The sequence below is a fragment of the Callionymus lyra genome, chromosome 4 (assembly GCF_982586985.1).
Source record: "Callionymus lyra chromosome 4, fCalLyr1.hap1.1, whole genome shotgun sequence".
NCBI lineage: Eukaryota > Metazoa > Chordata > Actinopteri > Syngnathiformes > Callionymidae > Callionymus > Callionymus lyra.
This window is the reverse complement of record NC_141821.1, coordinates 10,246,452-10,262,498: the sequence shown is the minus strand read 5'-3', so window position 1 is coordinate 10,262,498 and position 16,047 is coordinate 10,246,452. Positions and strand designations below refer to the sequence as shown.

At 40.0% G+C, this 16,047-nt stretch overlaps 1 protein-coding gene across 6 annotated transcripts in view; it reads right to left on the bottom strand.

Annotated features, from left to right (window-relative positions):
* The window catches only part of LOC148081720 (nuclear factor 1 B-type-like), a 47,166-nt gene extending 35,711 nt beyond the window's left edge, over window positions 1-11,455 (bottom strand). The window contains exons 1-3 of one of the 6 annotated variants that reach the window (XM_087788716.1): window positions 11,121-11,455; window positions 10,770-10,863; window positions 8,319-8,850 (exon numbers count right to left, since the gene is read on the bottom strand). In XM_087788716.1, coding sequence (XP_087644842.1) covers window positions 8,319-8,850; window positions 10,770-10,796 — 559 coding nt within the window. In that variant the 5' untranslated portion in view covers window positions 10,797-10,863; window positions 11,121-11,455. Of the gene's footprint in view, window positions 1-8,318; window positions 8,851-10,769; window positions 11,074-11,120 lie in introns of those variants that run through there. The other 5 variants (XM_087788717.1, XM_087788718.1, XM_087788713.1 and 2 more) reach the window with 5 other exon arrangements.
* Window positions 11,456-16,047: the final 4,592 nt, after the last annotated feature.

Here is a 16,047-nt window from a genome sequence, read left to right as displayed (position 1 = left end):
TCTGTTTAAACCCAGAATACACAAGGAACCAGTTTGCAATATTTTCATTTGCCTCTCGGAGACCACATTGGTTTTTTCTGTACACACAAACCAGTAAAGTCAAGTGAAGTAAAATGTGTTTTTAAACTGTCGCACGTGTGCAGTTGTTCCCCGAGACCGAAGATCTTTTGAAAATTAAAAGGTTTTCAAGCTCTGAACTGGTGTCTTTACTGATTTAGAAAGCAAATTTACCCGTTGGATACACATGTGTCACGTGAAATCCAAAATATCGTCGTCAATAAAAGTGTGTTTCAGCGAGAGTTGTCTGCGCGCCACAGTTTCAGCTGAAGTTTAGAAGATGATGTTCCCCACAAACACCACTAGACGTTCTGAACAAACACCTCCGACCATCCACGGAGAGGAACACGAGCAGGACTAACAAGACGGCGAGTGCGGCTGCAGTGCGGATCACAGCCCCACAGTGGTTCTTTGTTAATTGGGCGCCATGTGTGAAAGCTACAGTGGGGGGATCAGTTTGTACAGCTGCCGCAGTTTGTCATAACTGCACTTAACAAGACGCACATGGCCACTTTCGAAAAATCCTCAAGATGTTTTGAGAGGAAGAGCAGAAAGCAAAGATGTTCCAGAGAAACAGGAACAACGGCCAGACGAATGATCGTCGTAATAAAGTGGAAAGATGACTTCATTTACTAACATTTAGTAACTATCAATGACGTGAGTCTCAGCCACGACCACTATATCTAACTAAGACCAGGTGAGACAACCGACAGGTGAGAAGACCTGTGTCAGAATCACCAGGGCATTGATACTTTTCTTGGAGGTGAAACAAAAACCTCAATTATACAAATATTTAATATCAAAAATATTTGCTTCAAGCAATCTTAATTTTAAATTACAGCTGTCAACGTTAGCTTATGTTAATGGAGGGCAGGAAGTTTATGAAACACTTTTTACGACATGGTCGACACAAAAATAGAATTTTCGTAGTTGGGTTCAGAAATAAAGTTTAAAACAATTATATTTTCTGTACATGTATCCATCTAAAAATATGGCTTACTTACCATCTGACTATTCCAATTACAGATACAATTTTGATTAGAAAGAACAAACAGTTTAATAACGATAATTTTAGCGATAAATTGACCGTTGACCCTTCAAGGAAATCCTTAATGGGGGGAAAAACCTTTCTGTACAAACCATTTGCAGTTATACCCATTAAGCCATTTTATAAATCTCTTTATAAATTAAAAATACACACCATATAAAAGAGTTAGTATCGAGAGCATAGAGAATGTAAAAGAATACTCAAGACATTTTGTAATAATTTAAAACATTTAAACACTGTAAATAATTGGCTTGATTTTACTTTCTCTTTAACAATAGTAATGCATTACATAGATGAAGAATCTTCTTACTGCTTTAATTTTTATTAGTAAATTCCCGAGGACGCTCTCAGGAGTTCATTGCCAAATATATTTGGCCCGAACTTAAGAGCATTATGACCGAGCACTATTATTAACCGGTTGCTCATTTTCCTCGTGGTAATTACAAACATTTAAAAATCAATTAAAGCTTGTTTTGTTACGTTTGTCATTACATTGATCACAGCAGCAGAGGACTGCACTGGACTGAATAGGTTTGAATCTGCAGAGTAACTTCTAGAACACGCTTCCAGGTCTAATTATGACGTTTTTTTAAAAATCCCACGTTCAGTTTTTAAACCGGCAACTGTTACGTCAACCACAGAAGTCAATAAATAAAAACATCTGCTGTTCTGGAATGTTATAGTCCGGCGCATAAATCAGGTTCTTTACGGTGCGGTTTTTAAATACTGAGGGGTTTGGGTTCCAGAAAAGGAGGGGTTTCGTCGCAACTAAAGAGTTTTGGGACGAACGTTGGCGTTCTATTTTAGGCGATGACAAACTTTCTGTACTTTATCCATTTATTTTTCAAAAGTATGTTCACAGGTGACGCTGTGAGGAGGGAGTCGTTTGTTGGGTCGAGTTTTCCAGCTCAATAGTTCCGAGGACAGATGATGAGAAAACTAATAACACGACTGTGGCTCGAGACCCGAGACTCAAAGTCACGTCGAGTCAGGAATGTGTCACGACACGTCGCCAACGCTCCATTACGCTCTCATGACAAGCAAAGTATTTAAGGTGTGAAGCCTTCAGTTTGAGCTCCGGCCCATTCCTAGGACAGTTGTCGGGTCACAAACGCAGGAGGAGTGAAGACCTCTTGGGGGAGAAGACCTCTTGGGAGCTCGGACAACTCAATGGAGGGGCTGATGCATCTCCATCCAGACAGCACATCCCCTCCGTGACCCGTTGCACCGGCACTAGAAAGAAATCCTCAGAGGATTCAACCCCCCCTCTTGAATCACTCCCCAAAACACCAACACGCCCACCCAAAAGTACATTCTGCACCGGCGGGCCTTTTCTCTGTCGGGCTCAGGTCTGGTGGGGCCGTCACAGTGACGGGACGTACTGTACCCTCGGACAAAAGAAGAGACAAACATCACTCTGGGCCGCTGCTCGGCTCTGTCTGGACTTTGATGGGGCAAAGTAGAGTTGAGGGGCGGGGGTCCGGGGGGATTGGGGGCGCACAGAGAAGTCAGTGTCTCCTCGGCAACCACTCCGATTGTCTGTCCCCGTTCCCCTTCACACCCCTTCATTCTTCCCTTTCGCTGGCTGTTTCTTCCCGGCTGAAAGAGGGGTCTCCGTCTGGTACTTGAGGTGCTTTTCTCTTGAAAAATGGAAGGTCAAAAAACATCTTCACGTGAATTCTCTGCCGCGCCGAGCTTTTGTGCGCCCGAGACGGGACGGGACTTTGTAAGCTTGTTAGTCTGATAGCGGCGCAGAGAAGCAGCCGGTGTTCGCGGGGAGGGAGAGACAGTGAGGTACAGTCTACTGCCCGGTTTAGGGGGTGAATGTACCCATTTGTCTTCATTTGGGAGGATCAGCAGACAGGGTGGGGGTGGGGAATTTATCTGAGAGGAGTGGGAGGTACTGGTCCTCCAGTCAAGTGGCCTCGGGGGGATTGGAAATGCATTTGGGGGTCCTCCCCGAAAAGCCTGGGAAAGTGTAGTGGAGCTGAGATCTTAACTAATGACACAAACTGCCGTCTTTAACCAAGTGGAGCAGCGAAAGCAAACTTAAAATCCCCCGACGGAGTTGACAAGAAAAGCCTTTTCAAGCCCCGGACTGTGACTCAGAGTCGCAGAGAAAAAAAGCGTTTTGACAGATTCAAACTGTGACACAAGCAAATTAAACACACAGCCACCGAGCAAAAGAGGCCGTAAATTTCGCCGGAGAAAGGCTCCGGGTTTTTCTGCGGCTCTGGGCTTCGGAGGTGCCCGGTTTCCATGGAGGTTTATGTACACAAGAAGCACAAAAGAGGCCAAGCGGGGAGTGCGGCCTGTTTAAGCCTGAAGGTATTTGCTGGAGCGAAACCCCGCTGCTAATAACCGCAGCTCCACACTGAGCCGGGGAAACCTGAGTTAGTGTTTGACAAAGAGCAGCAGCGAAGTCAGACGGGGATCACAAACAAGCGACCGGAGTCGGAACAACCCCAGAAGCATAAATCGCTCCCAGGTTAGGGAGGGAGAGGCTTCGGAAGACGTTTAAGCGGGATGAGAAGGGAATCAATACGGTCGCCGGAGACGGTTAAAGTAGATTAGATCGAGCGAAAGTGTTCGATAGGTTGCGACTCCGAGGCGCTGCACCAGGAGAATACTGATGAGGTCGAGGGAATGACTCAGGACCAGATTCTTCTGCCGTTTCCGACACATTTGTAGGCGCTTTTTTTTATTGGCTAGAATCTGGCGATTATGATAGTATTACAAGTGACAACGATCCGATATATTGCGATATCGTTGAATATATTTGTGGTATTGTCGAGTACTTGACTCTGGTGAATTTACAGACAACGTGACTTAACTGCTTTCCTTTTTTTCACAAAACCTAAATATGTCCAAAAATCGACTGTATCCTCTTGTCCTCAGTCATGTAATTTTATAGTTCCTTTGGGTGCAGGACGTTCATTTAAATATGAATTGTAAATAAAATATTTCAATATTTTACCCTATTTATTGACATAGAACTGAAAATAAATGTGATTTGACAGCGAAAAGATGAACTGAAATGATAATAACAAGCGATTCTTATATTTTCTTTACACCCCTAAAAGGTTGCGAGGTCCCGGCTCAGCCATTGTTCGACACGCCTGGCACAAACCCAGCACCTTCCTCGGCCAACAGCGGGGAGACGGCCGCCAACTCGGTTTGAAGGGAAGCCAGAAAAGTGAGGAGTCAGCAGGGTGGGCCGAATCGGGGGCGTCTCTATGATATGCCCCGTCACAGACCGCCAGACGAGAGAGAGAAGAGTCCGTCCCCGTCTACCTTTTCTGTCCGTCTTCATCAGCTCAGAAACCTTTGACCGCTGGAGAGGAACGGCAGCTTCAGGACCACCGTCGAGGCGGCAATCGCCACCGTTTGACCCCCATTCAGGAGGTCAATAAGAGGGGCTTACCAACGCTGACCCTCGCCTCGACCTTTTAGCAGACACTTCCCCCCCTTCACTGATCCGTTTGTTTTGGTGCACAAGTGTGCGCATGACTGTGTGGGTCACAGGCTGTTTATGATGGTGTGTATGCATTCATGTGTGACTTGTGAGTCTAGACCTGTGTGTCTGTGTGTGTGTGTGTGTGTGTGTGTGTGTGTGTGTGTGTGTGTGTGTGTGTGTGTGCGCACACACGGGAAAACTTGGAAGTCACAGGAGCAAAAGTGACGTTGTGGCTTTGTGAGCGTGCTCCAGCTCGCATAAATGTTTTTTTTTGGCCTGTAAATGTCATTATAGTTGTGTGTGTGTGTGTCGCACAACACAAGCATCCATTGTTTCCAACAATCTGTCCCCCTTTTATGTGAATTCCAGCAAATTTAAATAAAAATAAATCACTTTAATTGAGGCATCAGGAAAGAGATTCTCGAGTTTAGCAAATTCTACTAAATAAATATTGTGTCGTAGTTTATGAACAAATATTTAGTTTAAACAATGACGGCAAACAGACATTTTATGAAGTTGTTTGTAACTAAAAGGCGTGTGTGTTTGAACAAACACACAAAAAGCACACGTGTAAATCATGAAAAACATTATTTTCTAGTGCGTTCACTTAGGTACCGTGTGTGTGTGTGTGTGTGCGTGTGTGTGTGTGCGCGCCTGAGAGTCAATTACACTTCAAACAAGCTCCGTCAATCCCCGAGCACAGGTCGAGACCTGGGGGTCAGAGGTCACGTAGTTAACACGAACTCCATTAGCGTGTCAGAGGCAGCGCCGCGTTCATCACCTTCCAGGGAGAAAGTGGAGACACTCGCTCGCGTTAACAGACGAGGACTTGAACTTGACCTCGGGTTCACCGCCGGACCAGGTCTTCAGGAGACGTTTTCAACTTCTGCAGAAAACTTTATTTAAACGCTTGTCAGACGAGAGGACAATATACTGAAAGTAGATATATACGGAAATATACAATTTATTTTCATAATAAAATAATGACAAAATAAAAATCGATTTTATCTGGATTGTTCGATTCAGCCATGCCGTCATTATGTACAACATTAAATACATTTATACATGAAATTTACTACCACACGGTCCAACCCATTATGTTCTTCTACTTAGTTATTTTCCGGTGGCGTTAACGGACGAGCAGGAACTTGGATTTGACCTCTTTGTTCCAGGTTTAGCGTAGCTCTTCGGTAGTTCATTTCGATTTCAAATTCTGCAGAAAACTTTATTTAAACGCTCGTCTAGAGCAGAGATTAATTTAAAAATAATAATAAAATAATGATAGTAAGTAAGTAAGTCATTTTTATTTGTATAGCGCTTTTTATAGACCAGGGTCACAAAGCGCTTAAACAATCAAAACAATATTCAATATAAACCTTATGTTTGCCATTTACACTTTTTTTAAAACCTTTTTCTTTTTAATTTAATTTATCCGAATCGTTTGATCCGGTCTAGTCGAGATCACTGTATTGATACGATTATATATATATAAAAATATGTATTAATGATGAATTTCTCTGAGGAAACATCGTCTTAAGTTTCTTCATTCATGTGCCAAACATTTAATTGTCGCCAACTTCATTCTTTCGCTTTGAAGATGTTAATTTTTCTTGTGGTCGTTGAACCGTCAACAGCGAGAAGACGTGCGTCAATAGTTTGAGTAATGTTTGCTGCGACAAAGTTTTCCTTTTTTGTTTTTTTGGTGTGTGTGTGTGTGTGTACTACTGAACAAATATTCTTCAAGACTGACATCACCACTGGTCTAAACAATAGGTTTTAAATCCAAAAATGTTGTGTTATCTTTGTCCCATTACCAAACTTGACACCCACATGTATAAATCACAATAATAATGCTGAAGGGTTGCTTCAGTCCACATTCCAAAGCGAGAGGAAGAGACGGAGACGAGTCCCGACACGAGGACACGACCTGACAGACCTCCACCGTCCGACTGGTAACGCAGCCTTGAAATCAAAGTGTGCGTCTGTCTTTTTAATGTGCGTTTTATCAACTCTTTCACGTTTGCTATGAAAGTCAAAAACCAAAAAACACCACGAGCCCTCGCGCTACGTGCTAAGTAGCTTCTTTTTTTTTGAGGATAATAGTCGACAAAAAAAAAACGGGACGATTACAAAAAGTCAAACGTCTCGAGTGCGTTTGTTTGTCGCTTCAGAACAAAAGCGGCGTCCGCCGCAGATGCCAACCGGCAAATCAAAGAGTCGCAGGAGCAGACAAAGAGCGGTTTGATGCCACCGTCCAAATTGCTAACCACCACCGCGGGGACGGCCCCGCTGGCACCCGTGCCAACAAAATGGCGTCACGCAGAATACAATATGGCCGCGGGCGCGCGGTCCGAAGGCGTCCGCGCGGCGGCCGGAGAGGTGGATGGCGACAAACGTTGCCGAACGTGGAGCGTCGACGGGAGCGTCGGCCCGAAAATGAAACGCAAACGGTTGTTTACGTTCAAAAGAGAACACGCCGTCGCTGCGGAACCGGCGGCTGGAAGATCCTGCCAGACACAAAAGAGGGTTCGATGCCAAGTGGCTGCCACGGCAACCGTGACGGAGCTCCAACCAGCGACAATCCATCCATTATTGACAAGAAGGATGCGGAGTCCGGAGCCAAACGCTCCGTCACCGACGCAGGCTTTTCTCCGCAGCAGAAACTTACATTTTCAATTTTCAAACACGAAAATAACGTTTGAGAAAAAGTCAAGACGACAAACAATAAAAACTAAAGTTGCCAGAGAAAATGAAGGTTTAAAATCAAGCTGCTGGTTCTTTATGCGAGTTTGTGTATCTGTGTGTTTCTGTGCGACTGTGTGTGCGTACCCCTGTGTCTTTGTGTGCGTCTGTGTGCCCGAGTGTATATGTGTACGCCTGTGTCGTTATTTGTGTGTTTGTTTGTGCTTCTATATTTATGTTTGTGTGTGCACCCGCGTTTGTTTGTGTGCGTAATTGTTTGTATGCGTCCCGGTTTGTGTACTTGTGTGTGTTTGTTTGCATACCTTTAAGTATGTTTATGTACGTTTGTGTGTGTGTACCTGTGTGTTTGTGTTTGTGCCCGTTTGTGTTTGCGTGTGTACAGGTTTGTGTGTTTGTTCATGCACATTTCTGCGTGTGTGTTTGTCTGTGTTTTTTTGTGTGACCCTGAGTGTCTCTGTGCAGGTGTGCGTTTGCTCGTGTGTGTTTGTTTGCGTACCCGTTAATGTGTTTGTGTACATTTGTGTGTGTGTACTTGCGTGTTTGTTCACGCACATTTCTGCGTGTGTGTTTGTCTGTGCTTTTTTGTGCGACCCTGCGTGTTTCTGTGCAGGTGTGCGTTTGCTCGTGTGTGTTTGTGTGCATGCCTGTGTGTTTGTTTGCGTACCTGTTAATGTGTTTGTGTACGTTTGTGTGCAAGCCTGTGTATTTTTGTGTACACACTCAGTTGTGTGTTCATCAGGCTGCCTGCTTGTATGTGTATTTTTGTGCGTCCCCTCGTATATATGTGTGTTTTTTCTGTGTGTTTTCCAAGACATTTGAAAAAAAGATTATGAAAGTGTATTCATTGATTTGTGTACTTTTTTTTGTACTTGTGTTCATGTGTATGACAACAATATACTGTTTATTTGAGTGTGATCATATTTCCGACTGTAAGTTTCCGTGTGTGTGTGTGTGCGATGCCCTCATATATTTGGACTGAGCGTGGTGTGTGTTTTGTGTTCCTACATGACCGTGTTATTACAAGTGTGAGTCAGAGCTCCGTGGTTCTCCTACCTTGGTCCTGGACGTAGTAGGCCAGGAACAGGTCCAGCTCTTTGACGGACACGGTGATGTGGTGCGGCTGCACGCACAGCGCCGGGTTGCTGCAGTGCGGAGACTTGACCAGCCGCTCGCCGTCCGTGCTCTCCAGAGGGATCCCCTTGAACAGGATGACCATGACCAGGTCCAGCCGCCACACCTTGTCGGCCTGTCGCAGGCAGTCGATGCGGCGGATCTTGCCCTTCTGGTCCGGGTTGGAGAGCACGCAGCAGGCGTGCTTCTTCCCCGTCACGCTCAGCACAAAGTCCTCGCGGTACTCCTGCCGGATGTCTTTGCGCAACTTGGCCAGCAGTCGGGACGCCCACTTCTGCTTGACCTCCGCCTTCTCGCCCAGCAGCTCGTCCTTGACGGCGCGCTCCTCGTCCTTGGACATCCTCTTCTCGTGCTTCTTGAAGTATTTACGCTTCCGGGCCTGCAGGTTGAACCAGGTGTAGGCGATGGCGCGCACGTGAGGGAGGAGAGCCTCGATGAAGGGATGGAACTCATCCTGGAAGGAAGAGAGAAGATCGCTTTCAATGACACCGGCTATTATAAATCCCATTTAAAAATTAAATATAGTGGAATATTTTAATGATTATAGAGAAAAAATATTTGTCGTACACTTTTCTTGATATATTTTCTGAGTGTAAATCCACAAATTATGTTCAAAACCACTGGTTTAATTGACTTAAAAACTTTTCTTTTTAATCTGTGACAATATATGTATAAAAAAAAAAGTATTTTATAATATAAGCATAACCATAATTGAGCCCATTTAGGCGTATAAATACACAGATTAGGTCATTGGATTATTATAATCTGTGAGAGAAAAGAAAACAATCTCGTTATAATACAGTTAAAAAATGTGTTCAGGTTTAAAAGAAAAGAAAGAAGAAAAAACACATTAATTCATTCATTAAAAAAACAAAAACAACGTAAAAAAGCGTGTTTGTAAAGCAAATATAGAGATTAATCTCTCACTGATCTTTATCCAACGTGTAGGATTAGATGTGAAATTTCTTTAAGGTAATAACAATATGTAAATGTTCAATAATACATTTAAATTACACAAACAATAAAAAAACAAACATCACGATTATTATACAAAGATTATTTGTCACTTTGATATCGGTTTAAATGTTGACGATCACTTGTATTATATCAAATTACAAGTTAATATTCAATGACGACATCAACACGCCTTTTTTGTTTGTGCTCACAACACCAGCTTCAAAAAAAAAAAAGGCCTCGCTGACAACAAGCAGTTCTGTGCGGCTCACGCAGAGAAACAACAACAAACAATTCCTCTACTTTTTATATTCAATAAAAACACTCAGAACCTTCCAAAAAAAACAAAACCCCATTGACGAGCAGCTGTCAATCCACCTGCTCGACGACACCGACCGCAGCAGGAGCTTAAGCCGCTGAACGCTTTCAAACTCTGAGTAAATAAATCACGAATCGAATGTTCGTCCGAGTCCATCAGTGCGACACGTCTCGACTACAGCGTTAAATCTCAAGTGTAGAGTCTCGAGTATTGGTTATTTACTCGTCAAGTATCAACAAAGACGTTTACTCTGAGGGAGCTGAAATAATTCACTTGGTTTAGAGAAAAAGATACTCAAGAGATATTCAAAGAACATCTATTTTAAACACTCCAACCATGCGTTTAAATTAAAATAAACATTCTATGATCGTGGTGAGGGAATAACTATTTATTTAGAAATATGCAAGAGAAAAATGTAATACTTGTTTTATTTATATTTTCTCTGAAGTTGTTTTCCCAAGGATTGATTTTAAGTCGAGGTGGTCACTTAAATGACATTATTTTTCACACAATAGGGGGAAATTTACGACATAAATCTGTCATTTAAATCAAATTCAGCCATTTGTGATGGTTGAAGCTCAACGGAACCAAACCATCGACACCTCTCAGAGTGAAGCTCCTGCTTTAATACAAATGTTAATAACAACTTAAAAACCATTCAGATGAAAGACCTTCTTCATGGATATAATATAGATGAAAGATTTTCAATTATTATTAAAACGAATTTTAAAAGGAATTAATTTGGTGAAAGGTTTTTGAAGTAGCATATTTGAATTACAAAATTTAAACAATAACACCGCTTTTTTAAAACGATATTCGTTCATAATTAACATTTTAAATATATATATATATATTAAGAGATTAAAGACTTAAAGTAAATGTTTCACAAAGATGGAAAAATTGTTAAAATAAAAAAAAAAGAAAAGCCTTGAAGGATGATGGTTTAATTCATCGCCTATAATAAAAAATATATATAATAAAACTTGTGTTCTGGCGCAAAAGGCGGACAAATATTTTTTTAGGAAGAGCTTCTGGAAGCAGAACTTTCCACACACGGGTCGAGCACAGAGAACATCGTGGGATGAGAAAAGCAGAAATACCTGAGTAAGACAGATGGGAGAGTACATGACGAGGCGGCGGCGCGGAGGACACTCGGGTTCTGGTTCTGGTGGATCTAGCGCGTCATTCCGGACTCTTGTGGAGCAAAAACCCGCGTGAGAACACAACACCATCCAGAGACACTGAGAGAGGTTCGAGTCCGCGGTGCCGAGGAGCCGCTGTGCCCGGGATTACACCGAGGTGTGTGTGTGTTAGTGTGTGTGTGCGTGTGTGTGTGTGCGTGTGTGTAAGTGTGTGTGTGCACAAAATGTGATCAACTTTCTGCTCAAAAAAATCAAATAGTTTTTTAGCTTTTTCTGTGTGTCCCGTGCACGTGTGCGCGCGTCACCTACCATGGCACTGAACTGCATCAGTAAACTGGTCCTGGTTCTGGTTCTGCTTCGTCACGAACTTCGTCACATTCTCACGTCAAACTTTTTCTTTTTTTTTCTCTCGTTCCCCCCGCGACGGTTCCGAAGACACCGGAAGTGTTGGCAGCGCGGCTCCGCTCGTGTGTGTGTAGTTTTTTTTTTTTTTGTTCCGTCAGGCGGGTTCTGGACCAGAGGGGGAGAACCGGGCTTGAACCGGGTCCAGAAGAGGCTGAGTTTCGTGTGCGGCTCCGCGGGTCTCCGCCTTCACTTTCACTGACTCGCACAGGCGCCCCCGGCACCGGTGCCCAGCGCACGACACCATGGTGGGATCCGTTTTGTACTTTCAAAATAAAACCAGCGACTCTTCCATAGTTACAGACGTTCACAAAAATACATTTAATCTAGTCTTTACTATAATAATTGGTATTAATTAACGAATTTATATGTGTAATAGAATTAAAAGTATATATATCGTGTTGTTTAGTCATATAGATTGATTTAATTTTTGATATCATCATATTTAATGATTGTTGTTATGAATAATTGTTGCGTAAAACGAATAGATACATTTACTTAAATTAATGATTATATACAAGTTTGACTCGATAAACAACTGATAAGGGCACCGTACAAAACGCTTTTATTTTCGATGGATACGTCGGTATTTCCTCCTCTGGTTTCGTATCAACGTGCGGCTTGACTCTTGTTGCGACAGTGTCGGCATCCTGGCTCCTGATTGGTCGCCAGCAGCGGCCCGGGACTCTGAACCCGGACTACTGAGTTCACATGAACCCACGTGACCACTTCCCAGTTCCACCGAAATGAATGCTGGAACTTGTTATTGACCCCCAGTGATCGATACACTGTTTGACAGGATTTTTAAACAAACGTCAGAGCCATTAATATTATACATGTTTATCCTGTGGTTTCACGTCAAAGTTATCTGGACCACGTCTTTTTATTGTTATTAAATAATAATAAATTTTTATTTTTATTGTTTATTGTTAAAATAATTCTAATGTAAAATATATATATATTTAAACACGATTATACCAGTAGTAGCGATGTTTCTGTAGCTACACGCTGTGTATATAAATTATACATGATTTCCATGATACATCCTTTGAAAGTATCTGTCGTTAAATACTTGCTAAATATCAAATGGAATATTATTATTTTTATTACATGTACGTGTAGTTTATGCTGATAACATGAACGAAAAAAAGATGTTACAACTTTAAAAATACTTTAGGTGTAATTAAAATAATTAAATGAACGAACAAACATATTTGGCCGGTGGTTGTTTCGATGAATTCACAAAAAAATGAATAATTAGGTGGCTCGATAATTATTTAATTTTAATTGACTTTAATGAGGTATATTTTGTTTATTTAGTTAATTTGAGTGAATGAAATGATGGGACGTTCTGTTCCGAGAGTTCGAACAGCTATGAAGAGAAGAGCGGATACAATAGATACAGTGTATGGCTCTGCCTCCCTCTAGTGGTGATAATAATAACTGACTAATTGGATTCGTCTGTACTCGGGTAACGAGCATATGCAGACCGAGCACACACGAAGAAATCCGATCGGCCACGAAGAATACAGATCGTCATTATTAGTTTACCGTACTTGTTTTTCACTACGTAATCATCCTGTCACACCCAAATACTCTAATAGAGTATTTTAGAATAGAATATTACCGCTGACAGACAATAATACGCAGCATATAAAAAATAAAGTAATAGACTGAAAATAAATACATTATTTCAAAGAACTATAGTAAATTAATACATCAATATTAAACCATTAACAAATTAATATACACAAATATATATAAATACAAAAATAGATGAATACATAAAAAATGAAAAATAAAATCAGAATAAAAAATTAATTAAAACCAAAAAAATGGTATTTTCAGTATATAGATGAATATGAGGTCCATAACAATCATTAATTCACAGTACAGAGTATTCACAGAGCAATTTTTTTAGCCATTACACCTAAAAGAAACACATTAAAAACAACTTTAACTTTATTTTTCTTCTATTAAAATATTATTTAAAAAAACATGAATGAAAAAAACCCTTAAAACTAAAAAGGGATATTTTAAAGTCTGTGACTTATTCTCACTGCTTGTGCTGCAAATGAAGTTTCACATAAAATCTTTCAAATAGAAAGACACAATTATTTTCTATCCTTTTTTTAGATTCAGATCTCAGGGGTCAAAGGTCGGCGGGAGTCAAACAAACCCGCCCTCACAGAACAGTCGCGGCTCATGACTCGTCGCAGAATGTTGATGATGAGAAAGGCGCTGGCGGAACAAGCGTCCGAGGCTCGTGAGACGCCTCCGGGCAGAAAAATGTCATTTCAAACGACGCTCGGACGACTTGACTTCACAGAGATAAACAAAGCTTCACTCGTCAATCATCCGACAGAGAAGATGATTCTCTCTCACGTCACATCATGAAGACACGACAGCCAGTCCGACACAAACATTTGATTCTCTTTGTAAGAGAATAAAAGTATCAAATAACAGTGTAATCAATAGAACGAGAGAATAGTGAAGCATGAAAGAAAGACAGGAAACTCACCATCCACCAGGTTTTGGCCGACTTGTCATAACACAGCTGCCACTTCACCGACCTGTTGCCCACCATCATCTTCATCAAGTCCTCGCTCGTGCGGCGCCGCAGACAGACTGAGACCGACCGTGACCCGTGGACCTCACTGACCCACACATGCGCGACTACACCCCCCCCCTCCTCCCCCTACAACACAAGCTATAATGACGACAATCTGACACACATTTGATACAAAAACTACTGAAGTTAATCTGCTAATCAAAGTCCTTTAATGGAGTTTAATAGAGTGTAAATAAGCGGTCATGTGATCAGCCTCCACTGACGCACACACACAAAGAAACATTTAAATACGTACAAAATGATACAGACGCACACAAAGACAGATTTAGATCAATTTGTTTCTTGTGTTTTATTTCTGGTTCTCTTCCCTTAAACATGATCTTATCTTCATAGTTGTTTCATTTAAGTAGTTGTTGTCACTAACTTGTATGTAACCTCTTTATCAAAGAGTTTTTAAATGTGTTCCATGAGTTTTTAAATGTGTTTCATGAGTTTTTTTTAATATATTTTAGAGTTTGTAAATGTGTTTCATGAGTTTTTTAATATATTTCAGAGTTTGTAAATGTGTTTCAGAGTTTGTGAATGTGTTTCATGAGTTTTTAAATGTGTTCCATGAGTTTCTAAATGTGTTTCATGAGTTTTTAAATATATTTCAGAGTTTGTAAATGTGTTTCATGAGTTTTTAAATATATTTCAGAGTTTGTAAATGTGTTTCATGAGTTTTTAAATATATTTCAGAGTTTGTAAATGTGTTTCATGAGTTTTTTAATGTGTTTCATGAGTTTTTAAATATATTTCCGAATTTGTAATTGTGTTTCATGAGTTTTTCAATGTGTTTCAGAGTTTGTAAATGTGTTTCATGAGTTTGTAAATATGTTTCAGAGTTTGTAAATGTGTTTCATGAATTGTTTAATGTGTTTCATGAGTTTTTTAATGTGTTTCAGAGTTTGTAAATGTGTTTTAATGAGTTTGTAAATGTGTTTCATGAGTTTTTCAATGTGTTTCAGAGTTTATAAATATGTTTCATGAGTTTGTAAATATGTTTCAGAGTTTGTAAATGTGTTTCATGAGTTTGTAAATGTGTTTAAGAGTTTGTAAATGTGTTTCATGAGTTTGTAAATGTGTTTCAGAGTTTGTAAATGTGTTTCATGAGTTTGTAAATGTGTTTCATGAGTTTGTAAATGTGTTTCAGAGTTTGTAAATGTGTTTCATGAGTTTGTAAATGTGTTTCATGAGTTTGTAAATGTGTTTCATGAGTTTGTAAATGTGTTTCAGAGTTTGTAAATGTGTTCCATGAGTTTTTAAATGTGTTTCATGAGTTTTTAAATATATTTCAGAGTTTGTAAATGTGTTTCATGAGTTTTTAAATATATTTCAGAGTTTGTAAATGTGTTTCATGAGTTTTTAAATATATTTCAGAGTTTATAAATGTGTTTCATGAGTTTTTTAATGTGTTTCATGAGTTTTTAAATATATTTCCGAATTTGTAATTGTGTTTCATGAGTTTTTCAATGTGTTTCAGAGTTTGTAAATGTGTTTCATGAGTTTGTAAATATGTTTCAGAGTTTGTAAATGTGTTTCATGAATTGTTTAATGTGTTTCATGAGTTTTTTAATGTGTTTCAGAGTTTGTAAATGTGTTTTAATGAGTTTGTAAATGTGTTTCATGAGTTTTTCAATGTGTTTCAGAGTTTATAAATATGTTTCATGAGTTTGTAAATATGTTTCAGAGTTTGTAAATGTGTTTCATGAGTTTGTAAATGTGTTTCAGAGATTGTAAATGTGTTTCATGAGTTTGTAAATGTGTTTCAGAGTTTGTAAATGTGTTTCATGAGTTTGTAAATGTGTTTCATGAGTTTGTAAATGTGTTTCAGAGTTTGTAAATGTGTTTCATGAGTTTGTAAATGTGTTTCATGAGTTTGTAAATGTGTTTCATGAGTTTGTAAATGTGTTTCATGAGTTTGTAAATGTGTTTCATGAGTTTGTAAATGTGTTTCAGAGTTTGTAAATGTGTTTCATGAGTTTGTAAATGTGTTTCATGAGTTTGTAAATGTGTTTCAGAGTTTGTAAATGTGTTTCATGAGTTTTTTAATGTGTTTCATGAGTTTGTAAATATATTTCCGAATTTGCAATTGTGTTTCATGAGTTATTCAATGTGTTTCAGAGTTTATAAATTTGTTTCATGAGTTTGTAAATGTGTTTTAATGAGTTTGTAAATATGTTTCAGAGTTTGTAAATTTGTTTCATGAGTTTGTAAATGTGT